Genomic DNA, 16,245 nt, shown 5'->3' with positions numbered 1-16,245 from the left:
ACAACATCCACCACAGGTATATTAATCCCACAGTGTAAACACCCTAACCCAACAACATTATAACAACCCCCACAGTGGCAACACCCTAACCCAACAGTAACATTGGAATAACCCCACAGTGGTAACCAACGATGGTTCACCACATTCACCCCTCCTTTAAAAACAAAGGCCGGCGGGGTGCGAAAACAGGTCACATATATACAAAATTCACAAGTCCAGACGGTCTGGAGGACCGCACCGTCGCTGTGATCTCCTCAACACCGGTTGCGACACCGGAGCAGGTGTTTGCAGTGGCGTTCTCTCCAAAACAGCGTCTAGCTGTCCCCTCGATGACTCCCGGGCCGGTTGACCCTGGTGAGGCGGTGGTGCAGGGGATCCTGGAACCTTCTGTGGTGGCGCCGATCTCCGAGTCTCAGGCAAGCTGTACATGGGAGTATAACTGTTATGCACTGGTCCCGGTGCTGACCGCGCCACGTCTGGGGAAGAAAGAAGTGAAAGGGGGTTCGTGACAGGGGGTATAGGAGCGACAGGAGTTGCTACGTCCCCTGCGGGCGCCAGGTCTCGAATCGAGACTGTGTCCTCTCGCCCGTCAGGATATGCCACATAGGCATACTGAGGGTTGGCGTGGAGGAGTTGGACCGGTTCGACCAAGGGGTCGGACTTGCGGGCCCTCACATGTCGCCGCAGAAGGACGGGTCCTGGGTACATCAACCAGGCTGGTAAGGAGATCCCCGAGGACGACTTCCGAGGGAATGAGAACATCCTCTCGTGGGGAGTAGCATTGGTTGCCGTACACAGGAGGGAGCAAATGGAATGAAGCGCATTTGGAAGGACCTCCTGCCAACGGGAGACTGGAAGGCCCCTGGACTTCAGCGCCAATAGGACAGCCTTCCAGACTGTAGCATTCTCCCTCTCCACCTGTCCGTTACCCCTAGGGTTGTAGCTCGTGGTTCTACTAGAGGCAATCCCGTATGAGAGCAGGAATTGCCTCAAGTCGTTACTCATGAACGACGAGCCCCTGTCGCTATGTATGTAGCAGGGGTACCCGAACAGGGTAAAAAGATCACTGAATGCCTTAATCACTGTGGCAGTCGACGTGTCCGCACAGGGGACAACAAACGGGAACCGGGAGTATTCATCTATGATATTGAGAAAATAGACATTCCGGTCCGTTGAGGGAAGGGGGCCCTTAAAATCCACACTCAGCCTCTCTAAGGGGCGAGTGGCCTTGACCAATTGTGCCCGGTCCGGTCGATAAAAGTGCGGTTTGCATTCCGCGCAAATCCGACAGCTTCTCGTTACTGACCTGACATCCTCCACCGAGTAGGGCAGGTTGCGGGCTTTTATGAAGTGGTAGAGTCGAGTGACTCCAGGATGGCACAGGTCATTGTGGAGGGCCTTCAAGCGGTCCTCCTGCATGATAGCGGATGTTCCGCGCGAGAGGGCATCCGAGGGCTCATTGAGCTTCCCTGGACGATACATAATATCGTAATTATAGGTGGAGAGCTCAATTCTCCACCGCAAGATCTTATCATTCTTGATCTTGCCCCTCTGCGTATTACTGAACATAAACGCCACGGATCGTTGATCCGTGATCAGGGTGAACCGCTTCCCCGCCAGGTAATGGCGCCAGTGTCTGATGGCCTCCACAATGGCCTGAGCCTCCTTCTCCACCGCTGAATGCCGAATTTCGGGACCTTGAAGGATGCGGGAAAAAAAGCGACCTGCCTGCCTGCCTGGTTTAGTGTGGCGGCCAGGGCGAAATCCGATGCATCACTTTCCACCTGAAAAGGGATGGATTCATCCACCACGTGCATCGTGGCTTTCGCAATGTCGCTTTTCAAAGCCTTGAAGGCCAATTGGGCCTCCGGCGTGAGTGGGAAGGTCGTGGACTTGATGAGCGGACGGGCTTTGTCCGTGTAGTTGGGGACCCACTGCGCATAATAAGAAAAGAAGCCGAGGCATCTCCTCAGTGCTTTTGTGCTAGCGGGCAAGGGAAGTTCAGTAAGGGGGCGCATACGGTCTGGATCAGGGCCGATGACCCCATTTTCCACCACGTATCCAAGGATAGCTAACCTGCGCGTACGAAATACACACTTCTCCCTGTTATAGGTCAGATTCAGGCGAGATGCAGTGCGCAGAAAGTTTTGGAGATTCGTGTCATGGTCCTGCTGGTCATGGCCGCAGATGGTGACGTTATCCAGGTACGGGAAGGTAGCCCGCAACCCGTTCTGGTCCACCATTCGGTCCATAGCATGCTGGAAGACCGAGACCCCATTGGTGACACCAAATGGAACCCTAAGAAACTGATATAGACGACCATCCGCCTCAAAAGCCGTGTATTGTCGGTCCTCTGGGCGGATGGGGAGTTGGTGGTAGGCAGACTTAAGGTCTATGGTGGAGAACACCCGGTACTGCGCAATCTGATTGACCATATCAGATATGCGCGGGAGAGGATACGCATCCAGCTGCGTATAACGGTTAATGGTCTGACTGTAGTCGATGACCATCCGGGGTTTGTTCCCGCTTTTAACCACCACGACCTGCGCTCTCCACGGACTAGCACTGGGCTGTATGATCCCTTTTTTGAGGAGCCGCTGAACCTCAGATTTGATAAAGATCCGGTCTTCAGCACTGTAACGCCTACTTTTAGTAGCGATGGGCTTGCAGCCTGGTACCAGATTCTTAAATAAAGAAGGTGTGGTGATCTTTAGTGTGGAAAGATTGCATGCGGGGCGCTTTGGGCAATTTGGAGGCTGCGGCTGATTCCCTACTGCCAGTGAAGGGAGTGGCCCACCGTACTGTAGGATCACACTCTTCATGTGGACCATAAAGTTTAGTCCGAGGAGAATTGGCGCACAAAGGTGCGGTAACACAAGGAGCCTGTATCGCTCGTAAATTGTGCCCTGCACCTCTAGGGTTACCATACAACGTCCTTGGATCGGTACAGACCGGGACCGTGATGCCATAGAAATTGTCTGTTTGGCAGGTAGAACCCGGAGTCCACACCTTTTTGCAGTGTCAGGGTGAATAAAACTCTCGGTGCTCCCACTGTCAAACAGACAATACACAGTACGACCATTTACCTTGATGTTCATCATCGAACAGTCAAGTCTGTGATGCTTTGTCTGGTCCAGAGAGATCGACGCCACCGTTGGCCCCAGGGCGTCACTGCATGCAGCCGAGGTTGATACTGAGGACCCCTGCTGGTCGCTCCTGGTCGTCGTCGACCATGATGGCCGCCCCCATGAATCGCACGTGGGTGAGGGCGCCAAGCGTAGCGACTCCTGGTGGTCATCCTCCTCCTCCGTCAGCCACGATGGCGCCGTCCTGGATTCGCACGTGGTCGGGCCTCGCAGGTACTGGGACGCCGAAGGAGATTGTCTCCGCTCTGGAGGGTCACAGGCTGCACTGCCGTTCTTGGGCTTCGACCTGCAGACTTTAGCATAGTGCCCCTTTTTACCGCACTGACTGCAGATCGCCGTTTTTGCTGGACACTGTTGCCGTGGATGTTTGGCTCCTCTGCAAAAATAGCATCGCTGGCCGCCTGGAGCTGCCGCCGTCGTCGGGTCGATATGGGAGCGCGAGCCCGTGGGGCGAGGAGGGATTTGTGCTTGCTCTTGCCACGTTGTCTCCGTGTGGTCTTCGGGGTACAGAGCCAAGCTTTTCGACGCCGCCTCCAGCATCTCAGCCATCTCCATCGCTTGGGTCAAGTTGAGGTTCCCTTTCTCTAATAGCTTAAGCCGGATGTACGAGGACCCTACCCCTGCTACGAACGCATCTCGGGCGAGGTCGTACATATATTGCTCAGCCGACACATCTTTGCAGTCGCAGCCCCTGGCAAGCTGCAAGAGCTCATTGGCGTAGTCCTCCATGGTTTCGCCCGACTGCCGACGTCGTGTAGCGAGGAGGTAACGAGCGTGAATCTCGTTGGGTGGTCTCGTGTATCGTTTCTTCAAGAGCTCGATGGCCCTCGGGTAAGTGGTGGCCGCACGAATCGCAAGATAGACTGTGTCGCTTACCCTCGCGTGGAGGACCTGGAGTTTGTCGTCGTCTGTAGTAACTGCTGCAGAGGCTGCCAGGTAGTCCTCGAAACACTTCAACCAGTGGTCGAAGGTGTTAGAGGCACCGACCGCACGTGGGTCCAGCGTCAGACGCTCTGGTTTCAGCATTTGCTCCATACTCTCTTTACTGTCGAGAGTTTTGTGTTTGTCAATAAAATTGATGCGCGACAATCAAGCACGAGGTACAAGGCTTCAGCGATTGAAGGCTTTTATTGACAAACAATAGAACTATCTAACACGAGTACACCAATCCAGACTGGAGGGGTCCCGCCTGAGCAGAGGGTCTTATACCTCTCCCCAGGAGGCGGGGCCCGACCGGGATGTGCCATAACAACATCCACCACAGGTATATTAATCCCACAGTGTAAACACCCTAACCCAACAACATTATAACAACCCCCACAGTGGCAACACCCTAACCCAACAGTAACATTGGAATAACCCCACAGTGGTAACCAACGATGGTTCACCACAGAGATATTTGTGTCTTTGTCCACAAACTTTTTAAGAGAACTGAATTTAATAATCTGGCCACCACTTGAGACACTGGGACTGTAAAGGGGAAGATGAACAAAGATCTTGAGACAGAGACTGCCTTTGATCATTTGAGAAAATTATCTGAAAGTCAGGAAGGATGATCAAATGGTGCAACCTTTAAGACAGTGAAATCCCAGATGATGAAGTTGATTGGCAGAATACAATCTGTCTAGACCTGCTAACCCTTTTACAAAGGCAAAAAAGAAGAGTTGTGGGAGAGGGCAGAAAGATTATCACCAAGCATGATGGGTGAAAGAGAAGCGTTAGGGAACCAGCTAACAGATAGGGAAATTGTGAAGTAATTAACATACTAGAATATGAAGGGGCATAGATTTAAGAAGAGAGGCAGGAAGTTTAGAGGGAATGTGAGGAAAAACTTTTTCACCCAAAGGGTGATGGGAGTCTGGAACTCACTGCCTGAAAGGGCGGTGGAGGCAGAGATAACGGGCGAGATTCTCCAGCCTCCCAACCGCATGTTTCCCGCTGGTGGGAGGTGGTGCTTTGATTGCTAATGGGAATTCCCATTGATGTCACCCCATGCTCGGGGGAAACCTGCGGGCAGGGTGCACTGCCGGTGAGACCGGAGAATCCAACCGACACGAACGGACAGGGAATACTGGCCAACATTTAATAAGTATTTAGATGTGCATTTGTGATGCCAAGGCATACAAGGCTGTGGACCAAGTGCTGGAAAATGGGATTAGAATACGGGTCGTTTGTCTTTGACTAGCACAGACACGAATGGGCCAAAGGGCTTTTTCTTGTGCTGTGTATGGCTCAATGACTTGGAAGGACATGGTGCAGCTACAGTCTCAGACCTGTTCAGCTACCTGACAGCGTGGCATGAAATAGTTAATATGGCCTGAAGAGAAAGAAAACATTTTTAAATGATCAAAGCACTGACACATACTCCATAGAAAAACCAACTTTAAGGAAAGTTTTATATGGTAATGATCAGAGGAGTAATATGAAAGTGAAAGGAATTCACGGTTGTAGCAATTGAAGGCTAAAATGAAATAACACTTTAATAAGGATGATCCTTATTAAGGGGCAGCATGGTGACACAGTGGTTAGCGCTGCTGCCTCACAGCACCAGGGAACTGGGTTCGATTCCTGCTTGGGTCACTGTGTGGAGTTTGCACATTCTCCCTGTGTCTGCGTGGGTTTCTTCTGGTTGCTCCCATAGTCCAAAGATGTACTGGTTGGGTGCATTGACCTGAACAGGTGCCGGAGTGTGGCGACTAGGGGATTTTCACAGTAACTTCATTGCAGTGTTAATGTAAGCCTACTTGTGACTAATAAATAAACTTTAACTTATCCACATGATGGATACAAGTAAAGAGAGAGCTGGAAAATCTTTTTAAGTCCATGTGCTATCTGATGATTTAATTACTTCTGTGATTTCTTATTGATATGCTAATAGTCCAGAAATTAAAAAATGATCCTGCAAAAGAATAAAGAACACCAATGAGAGAGGTGGTGTTTGCAGGTGGGAAATTCCCCTGCAAATGTTTTCTGACCAAAGAATTCATTACACAGGCAACTCCTAGGCATGAAAGCAGAAGTAAAATAGCAACAAGAAACTGCTGACGGGGTAAGACAGGGAACTGAGCTTCAACCACCAACGCTTCCTGAGGTACAGGACACAGTAATGGTAAAGGTAGTGCCTCCCAAAGCACAATAGGTTGGATAGGGCCCCACACAGTCTGTAACACTTACGTATGTTTGGATATGCTAGAGGAAAGTAAGTGGAAACACTAGTCTCAGGTTACAGTTTATTTGATTTATTTATTTAATTTATTACTGTAACATGTATTGGTAGACAGTGAAAAGTATTGTTTCTTGCTCACTATGCAGACAAAGCAAACTGTTCACAGAGAAGGAAATGAGAGAGTGCAGAATGTAGTGTTACAGTCATAGCTAGGGTGTAGAGAAAAAATCAACTTAATATAAGGTAGGTCCATTCAAAAGTCTGATGGCAGCAGAAAAGAAGCTGTTCTTGGGTCAATTGGTACATGACCTCAGACTTTTGTATCTTTTTCCCGATGGAAAAATGTGGAAGCGAGGGTGCATGGGGTCCTTCATTATGCTGGCTGCTTTTCTGAGGCAGTGGCAAGTGTAGACAGAGTCAATGGATGGGAGGCTGGTTTGCGTGATAGACTGGGCTTCGTTCACAACCCTTTGTACATTCTTGCGGTCTTGGTCAGAGCAGGAGCCATACCAAGCTGTGATACACCTGGAAAGAATGCTTTCTATGGTGTATCTATAAAAGTTGGTGAGAGTTGTAGCAGACCTGTCAGGTTTTCTTAGCTTCCTGAGAAATATAGGCATTGGTGAGCTTCCCTAACGGGGTCGGTGTGGAGCGACCAAGATAAGTGTTTTCTATGATGCATCTGTAAGAGTTGGTGAGAGTCGCAGCGGACATGCCTCGCATTCAGTTTCTGCCAACAAGAGGGCTTTATTAATTGTTTTATTATTCGGCTATTAATGTAAACACCCTCCAAGCATTACAGTTTAATGTGAGAAACAAAGACAGGAATTGACTCTTAATTCATTCAACAATCTCCCTTCATTTACCACTTTAGATACCAACTCAAACTCAAAACAGTTGCAACACTTACTCTTTTACTGAACTTGAACTCTTAACTGAACATTAACTCTCATTATTTAACTGAAAATAGATACTACCGGGTTTTAGAAAGAACTGGCCAGGTTCGTTCCTGATGTAGAACCTATCTTCGTGGTCTTCTCTGATGTTCCTCAGGGCACACTTCTGCAATGGTGAATCTCTAGAGTTGACGCTAGAGACATAGGCTGCACATGTGCACAAAATGTTTCACATGCTTCCAGAAGATTCTCTGACATCCAGCCAATTGTGTAACTGGAAACCGATCACATGGCTTGAACAGCTAATGAAATTACTTGTAAACGACACCATTCTGCTTCGTTTAGGTTGCACATAATGACCGAGCTGGCCAGCAATCAAGAGGCTGGCAGTGCATCGGCACTGACAGATCTGCACATGTGCAGTGTGAATTACTCCAGTTTTCACGCAAAAACGACACTTAGAATTTTTTTGGTAGAATTCCAGCCAAAAAATACAACTTGAATAAAGCAACAAAGGAATGACTACTGGAGACAAAGTGAGAAGAAAGAGTTGAGAATAAACAGAGAAGGAGGGAGGCAGTTATATTAAGTAAGAAGGAGAGAAATCATAGAAACTGTACAGTGCAGAAAGAGGCCATTCGGCCCATTGCGTCTGCATCGACAACAATCCCACCTAGGCCCTATCCCCATAGCCCCACATATTTGCCCCACTAATCCCACTAACCTACGCATCCTGCGACACTAAGGGCAATTTAGCATGGCCAATGTACCTAACCCGCAGATCTTTGGACAATGGGAGGAAGCCAGAATACCCGGAGGAAACCCACACAGATACGGGGAGGACATGCAGTCCCCACACAGACAGTGGCCCAAGCCGGGAATCGAGCCCAGGTCCCTGGAGCTGTGAGGCAGCAGTGCCACCGTACTCCCCTGAGAGGCATCAGGAATAAGAGCACTGGAGGCAAACATATTAATTAAGCCTTCCCGAAACAGAACGAAATGAATGGGAAGACAATTACCGAAATAGGATTCAGTCACTGAATTACTGTTCTTAGCTACATTGTTGTGGGGCAGTGGCAAGTGGATATTTACAGTTCCCACTTTTATCCTCATTTTAGACCATAGTCTGCATGAAGACCAGTCACGTGGTTCTGTAGATTACCATTTTTACAATAATCTGCATTAATAATGATGGGAAACCATCTTAACAAATTTATACACCTTCAATAATTCATTTCTTAATTGTAACTCGTTCCTGCTGAAAAAGTATATTTTACAATTTTTGCCTCATATTTTAAAGAACTTAGCTAATAATGAAACAACCCGATAGTCCTGTGGTCTAGTGTGTGCAAATGATTTTACTTTCAATGTGTGCTATTGTTCTACAGAGTTGGAACAATGCACAGAGAATGACATATACAAAGTATTGGATTGTGATTCACCAAGGAAAAAGTAAAACTTGGTTCAGAAAGATCAGGTACTCAGGCAAATTATATACGATAAAGTATTTTGGAGTTACCTACCTGGCTAAGTTTGTGTTTGTTTTAAAATTTATAATAATTGACACTGAATTCTCCTCCTGCTTACCTCAACATTTTGACCTGGGAACAGTCCACACTCTCCGTTCGAGTTGATACCTTCACACCAGCCATTGTCATTGATCTGAAGAAACAAATATATCAGATGTGTAGGTAGGCCTTGTATATTGTAGTATTCTTTAAGTTAAGGACATGGTTTTGAAGAAACGCTACTTTCTGAAGTGAAAATTGTATCAAAAAAACTCTTGCTGGAATACATGTGCTGGAGCACAAATCCGACACAGTTTTGCTCATTTTCTTTAGCCAATACAAAGTCATTCAAAATACCAATATCCCGATGGGACATTCCCACCCTGGAAGTAAACCTGAGATGCAATGACCATCGTATTGGTCACAGGTTCTTTAGGCATTCCTGCTGGCTGCCTGAAATAAGACTATAAGACATAGGAGCAGAATTAGGCCTCTCAGCCCATTGCTCCGCCATGGCTGATATTTTTCTCTTCTCCATTCTCCTGCCTTTTCCCCATAACCCCTGATCCCCTTTATAATCAAGAACCAATCTATTTCTGTCTTGATACTCAATGACCTGGCCTCCACAGCCTTCTGCGGCAAAGAGTTCCACAGATTCACCACTCTCTGGCTGAAGAAATTCCTCCTCGTCTCTGTTTTAAAGGATCGTCTCTTTAGTCTGAGATTGTGCCCTCTGGTTCTAGCTTTTATTACTAGTGGAAACATCCTCTCCACGTCCACTCTATCCAGGCCTTGCAGTATCCTGTAAGTTTCAATAAGATCCCCCCTCATCCTTCTAAACTCCAACGAGTACAGACCCAGAGCCCTCAACCATTCCTCATACAACAAGCCCTTCATTCCAGGGATCACTCTTGTGAACCTCCTCTGGACCCTTTCCAAGGCCAGCACATCCTTCCTTAGATATGGGGCCCAAAACTGCTCACAATACTCCAAATGAGGTCTGACCAGAGCCTTATGCAGCCTCAGAAGCACAACCCTGCTTTTGTATTCTAGCCCTCTTGGCATGAATGCTAACATTGCATTTGCCTTCCTAACTGCCGACTGAACCTGCACGTTAACCCTAAGAAAATCTTGAACAAGGACTCCCAAGTCTCTTTGTGCTTCTGATTTCCTAAGCATTTTCCCATTTAGAAACCAATCTATGCCTCCATTCCTCCTTCCAAAGTGCATAACCTCACACTTTTCCACATTGCATTCCAAATGAAAATATGAAATAAGGAAACTATTTAAGGACCCCGTTATGATATTGATGCCTGGGAACATTTGATTTGACTATTCTTAGACCTGCTCAGAAAGCATAGTGCAAACACTCAGAAAGCAGACTGCAACTTCAGGGCATCTTTACCTCATTAAGACAAGTCTCTGGATAGCCACAGAGTTGTAAAACAAATGTGTGGCTCTTCTGATTGGATTTGGACATTTTTAATCCTGGGGAGTTGTTGGATGCACTCTTACTTCATTGGCTCCAGTAGTACTGGGAAAAATCAAAATGTTGCTGGAATTCCCATTATGGCTGCCACACAAAGAATACAAGGGCACAGGAGGCCTCACGGGATGCAAGTCTTCCAGAACAAAATGTCATGTGGGAAGATAATGGAGAAGCAGTGTATGGGGAGCTTACGCTTCAACAGGAAGGCTGCCATTGAGCTGTTGTAATGACTTTAATTAGGCAGTTGAGGTGGGCCTGTTAGAATATGAATTCCCTAATTGAGGGCCAAATTGATGGCCCTTGCTTTGTATTTAACCAGGAGTGTCAGTTCCTCTAGTGTAGACTGCTAACTGATAGTACTCGGTATGCTGCTGTCAGACTTATAAATAAAAGGACTTTGGTGAAGGCACTTCTGCCTCTGAGGACTTATTACAACTGTGCAGCAGGAACAATGAGTTAAACACCAGGGCAGACACAGCTAGAAAGGTTACAATGGCCTACACCCTCTACAGCACACACTCACTCAATCAAGGGTACAACCGGTTGGAATCTGCAACTTCAGTCAGTGTTCTGTCCACATTACCATCAGGCGGGTGATAGACACTCAATTAGCAAGGAAACAATAATATATCACCTCCCCCAGAGAGGCTGCTGCCCAGGGCATGAAAACAGCTGGATTTCTTTGTCTCATTCGATTTTGTGGAGATGCCGGCGTTGGACTGGGGTGGGCACATTAAGAAGTCTCACAACATCAGGTTAAAGTCCAACAGGTTTATTTGGCAGCACTAGCATTCCTCACCTGAAGAAGGAGCTTGAGGCTCCGAAAGCTAGTGCTGCCAAATAAACCTGTTGGACTTTAACCTGGTGTTGTGAGACTTCTTACTGTCATTCAATTTTGCCAGGACACAATTGACGAAACGTACTCCCCAGTTTAAAAACTGGAAGAGATTCCATTCTTTGAACATGTAACTTCCTGGTGATCAAAGGGAATATGCGGTGTCCACGAGTGCCGTTGAGGCCTTCCAAGCTTGTTAGGCCCCACAGGGACTGGCATCTATTATTGACCCCATTAATGACATTTTGGTTTGATGTTTTAAGTTTCCTTTATGCTTTGTTTCGGGTGCCCCCTCCCCCTTGAGGGGCTGTCCCTTTTACTTTGTCCCTCAGTTTGCTTAATTTAGCTTTTTCAATTTGCCTAAAAGAATGGGAGTAAATAATGCTGGGCTTGAAGCACTTGTACTGCTTTGATTCTTAATACTTGTCATTTTCCCCAAACAGATGGTTGTCAGGTTGGCTCCTTGGAGACAGTGGGGGGTCTCCCCTCTCCAGCTGGCTCTGATGTAGAATGCCAATACAAACAAAATCACACAAGAGCAAGAGCTCTCATTACTCTCCCCACCTCACCAAAAGTCTCACCCATTAACCAGTCCATTTTCAATGGACTAAGAAAAAACTTGTTCTAATCTTTTAAACACTTTTTGGACATCAAACATGTCTCCACTCTTCATTGAACAAATTGGTCCAATCGCTTTTTGAGGACAAGAGCAGTTGTCACTGTTGACTACACGAGTCAGGAAGTTAGGTTTTTCGATTCAACCTAAGTTCAACTGGAAGTTTCCCAGTGTGAGAATTAAACCCCTTTGACCTGTGGTGTTTTGACCCTAGATGAAATTTTGGGAACAAGCTAATGTTTGGTTGGAAATATTTTCTTGTTGGGAACTCGCAAATTGGAGAACTGAAAGGCATTCGATACCGCAAAGTTTAACGAGCAGCAACAACTAGTAACCAGAAATGTCAAACCAAGGAAGCTAGTAAGCTATCACATCAATGTGTTTCTAAGGAGTCGGGTAGTTCTGAGTCTTGAGATATAGGGAAGGATGCATATTGAAGTGCAATGCATGTTAAAAGGCATCAAGCTGAAGACACAGCACATTGTTCATTTAAATTGCTTAAAATGCTGACTAAACCATCACATAAATAGTCATGCAGCCATTATTGAGCCTGGGGAGGTAAACAGGTCAAAATGGAGGTGAAAAGCCAGCTTTCAAAGTTAAAGAGTTCATGGGAGTGATTCTACCATCCCGCTGCACTGATTTTTTTGGCGCAGCATGCAGGGAGATTTAAGCGGCGCCTGATTAGTGTGATCCACACTGGGCATCCGGCCCCGAGTGCGTCTCCCAGCGCCGGTTTTCTGGCGCCGTCAGCTCTGTGCCCAGAAAGAGGCACGGAGCTGCCTAATGAATGCAGCTTCTAATTTTAATACAATTTGAATGGCATTAGCGGGCCAGGGATTGAAGTCTCCGGGCCCACTAGCCCCCCCCACCAGCAGCATTTCACTCCAGCTGGGATTACTATAGCTCCCAACTTGTGAGGAGCTGGTGGCCCGACCTGGCTGGAGTGAAGGGGGGGGCAATCGGGACCCCCCAGAGGGTCAGGCCATAGAGAGGGTGTGCACCCTGGGCAGTGGCACCTTTGCAGCAGCAGCCTGGGTCCCCTGGCAGTGCCCAAGAGACAAAGTGGCAATGCCCAGAGGGCATCTTGGCACTGCCCCATGGGCATGGGGCAGTGCCAAGGGGGTGGGGCCTAACTGGGGAAGGACCTGATGGGGGCGAGGATGATCTGTGGGGCTGAGGGGTTCCACCGCCACTCTGCAGTCGGGATCAGTGGGGGAGAGAGGCCAGCTATTGGGGCTGGCCATCAGCGTGGGAGTGGGGGTTGGGGGAGGGAGGGGGGTGCGGGGGAGGTCAGCATGCTTGGAGGGGGGATTGGGATTGCAGGGGAGGGGGGGGTTGGGACTGCCGGTAGGTGGGGGGTAATCGTGGGGTGGGGAGGGGGGTTCAATGTTGGGCCCGGACATGTTTGGGGGGGGCCAGCGATCGAGCCGTGGAGGGGTGAGAGGGCCGGTGTTGCGGGGGTGACGGGCCTGGCCAGCAATCGGAAGGCCAGCAGACAGGGGCCACTGTGCATATACCAACCTTGGCGCTGACAGATCGGCGCATGCACAATGGCCCACTCAGCACTATGCTGCTGGCCTCTCCGGCAGGAATAGGCCCGCCCACTTACTTTTAACGGGATTTATGCTGAGGCACTCTGCAGTACACGGAGTATGGGAGATTCTGCTCTAAACTCCCACTGAAAAAACAAGCGGGATTTACTCCAGTTTTTAGCGAATTTGAGACTTGAATTTATTTGGGAGAATCGCCGAGATACGTAAGTATCTTCAAAAGAAAAGAATTGTAAAGTTAGATGATTGCAAAAACTGGTAATATTGGGCTGTTTATCAACCAGGAAGAACCACAGCTGTCAGAAGCGCAACTGTAAGCACTCAGAATAAGTAGATATTGATTGTCTACCAGGTTAGTTTGAAGGGTGCAAGTCACTAAATAAGCAGGAAAACATCCAAGTCCCCTGTGTTTATAGCATTCCAATCATACTGTTAAAATCTTACCCGCTGAGGTCGAGAAATGTTGGGAGTAATTTAGGAAATGGGTGCAGGTTAGGTGCCAATTCTACATTCAAGATACATCGAGTCGACCAGAGTGGAAACGTTGGCTCTCCACAGATGCTGTCAGACCTGCTGAGATTTTCCAGCAATTTAGTTTCAGATTCCAGCATCCGCAGTATTTTGCTTTTATCTACATTCAACTCAATCTTACTCCCGACTGAATAGAGTGGAATGTGAACTGATGGGATGTGTAAAAACAAACAGCCAAATTGAAAATGGAGAGCTGGTGGGTTAGATTAAAATAACCCCCATCATGTGAGGAGAATAAATATGTTTTTGGCATGACAAATCTAACACAGGCTAAATATCCTAAATGATCGGGATTATTCTGCAATTGTGCGTTGACGACGATGTTATCGTCTCACATCCGGCCCATGCGAGGACACAATGCATATTGGGAACATGGAATCAGTCCTTAAACGACAAATGCACAAATCGACACAGGGATTCAATCAGCCTGTCTTCTACTGTTCCAGAGCTCTGAAGCACGCGCGCAGGAAAGGACTGCAGAGTGCATAAATTGTTCAACACTGTAAAGACAAACACTTCATATCAACACAATGTGACAAGAGATCGACCATCAGTTAGTGCTCACAATGCTGACGTAGCAGCCAGCACTGAGGAGAATTGTAAGAGATCAAACTCTCTGGTTAAATGCAATGAGAGGAGTCTTTGCTTCACTTGAAGTCAGGGCCAGCCTTGTGCCCCCCCCCCTCCCCCGCCCCCCGCTACCCACCCCCAATCCCACTGCCCCTTCCAATTAACTAACAAAAATGAATATTGTGCATTATGAATGAAAGTTCTGCATTTATAATGACAGATTTTACATGAAATAGGAGAATATTAAGATATCACATGTACATTCTCAATGTTGTACACTTTCTGCAGGATAATGCATGTTACAATTTTCTTTATTTATTTACGGGATGTGGGCTTCGCTGGCGAGGGCCAGCATTCATTGCCCATCCCTAATTGCCCCTTGAGAAGGTGATGGTGAGCAGTCGTCTTGAATCCCGCAATCCATGTGATGTAGATACATCTGTGGTGCTGTAAAGGAGGAATTGTTTCCCAGGATAGTGAAGGAATGGTGATATATTTCCAAGTGGCTTGGAAGGGAACTTCCAGGTGGTGGTGTTTCCAGGCATCCCTTTAGATGGCATCAGTTGTGGATTTAGAAGGTGCTGCCTAAGGAACCTTGGTGCAGTGCAGCTTGTAGATGGCACACACGGCTGTTACTGTTCGTTGGTGATGGAGGGAGTAAATATTTGTGGAAAGGGTGCCAGTAAAATGGGTTGTTTTGTTCTGGATGGTGTCAAGCTTCTTGAGTGTTGTTGGAGCTGCACTCTTTAAAGTTTATTTATTAGTCACAAGTAAGGCTTACATTAACCAACTGCAATGAAGTTACTGTGAAATTCCCCGAGTCGCCACACTCCGGGGCCAGGGGAGGCATCATCCAGCCTGGGAGGGATGTGGCAGGGGAGCAGCATTCTATCATTTACTTTTACTGCGCATTAGCAGTTGGAGGCGCCGATCAGAGCTGCAGGGTTTTAGGCGCGTTAAGCCCCACCCACAGGCTTGCGCAGCGCAATTCAGACTTGCTGACATTTCTGCAACAGGGTGCGTATGGAGGCACCTCAGAACGGGTCTAAAAGTCGGATCTGAAACACTCCCAGTTTCAAGACGCCCAGCACTTAGAATAAAAATGGTAAAATAGGGCCCTGTGACTCTAACAGTTACTAGACGATTTTATGCACAATTTACATTCAATAATCACTGTGACTGAGTGGGCTGGATTCAATTACATCCTTTGATAGTATTTACTAGCTCAAACTTTTAGAGTGGTCATGTAGATTTGTAAAACTGTTGCATTAACAGAATGAGGGATATAATATATGAAATTCTGGGTACGGCCGCAATTTCAAAGCTTGGAAATCTGTAAATATATCAGCATATGTGGGTTTAATATCAGTAGGTTTCGACCTTTCACTCCCACTGAAGTTTGATTGTTAATGTAAATAATTTTATGAATAATTCATTCAGTATTTTTTGCCACTACCTAAATTTTGCCACTCTAGGCAATGGCTTGAGGTACAATAGCACAGGTAAGATTCAGCAATGATGGTGGAACATAGAGGATTATCACAGCTCCAGATAACCGTAACCACTTGGAGGAAAAGAGAGGACTGGGCTTAAAAACACCGAGGCAATACACAAAAGAGGTGTTACACACGGCGCACCAACTGTGTTGACTTTTTATGATAGCTTTATCATACACATTGTTTGATTATTTGACTGATGAAGATTATTTACCTGGCTGGTAACTGTAATAACCTCTCCTGGTATTAGAGTCAGTTCACCTTCTTTGCGACGTTTGAAGATGTATCGAACTACTGCCTAAGTAAAGCAAATGGGTTAAATCAAGTCTGTGTCCTACATCCTGGCCACTTTCACGATGGTTTGGCATGAAGATAATACGGAAATATGTTTATCAATTTTGCTTTAATATTCTTGAGCACCTTATCACAGGATAACTTT

At 47.2% G+C, this 16,245-nt stretch overlaps 1 protein-coding gene across 1 annotated transcript in view; it reads right to left on the bottom strand.

Moving 5' to 3' along the window:
- The window catches only part of LOC144506180 (sorting nexin-9-like), an 87,594-nt gene that overhangs the window by 68,062 nt on the left and 3,287 nt on the right, over window positions 1-16,245 (bottom strand). Inside the window, exons 2-3 of the mRNA XM_078232028.1 lie at window positions 16,021-16,104; window positions 8,796-8,870 (exon numbers count right to left, since the gene is read on the bottom strand). Of these exons, the coding sequence (XP_078088154.1) occupies window positions 8,796-8,870; window positions 16,021-16,104 (159 nt within the window). The remainder of the gene's footprint in view (window positions 1-8,795; window positions 8,871-16,020; window positions 16,105-16,245) is intronic.

Source organism: Mustelus asterias, chromosome 17, assembly GCF_964213995.1.
Source record: "Mustelus asterias chromosome 17, sMusAst1.hap1.1, whole genome shotgun sequence".
Taxonomy (NCBI): domain Eukaryota; kingdom Metazoa; phylum Chordata; class Chondrichthyes; order Carcharhiniformes; family Triakidae; genus Mustelus; species Mustelus asterias.
The sequence above is the reverse complement of the archived record's forward strand: the minus strand, read 5'-3'. Positions and strand labels throughout refer to the sequence as shown.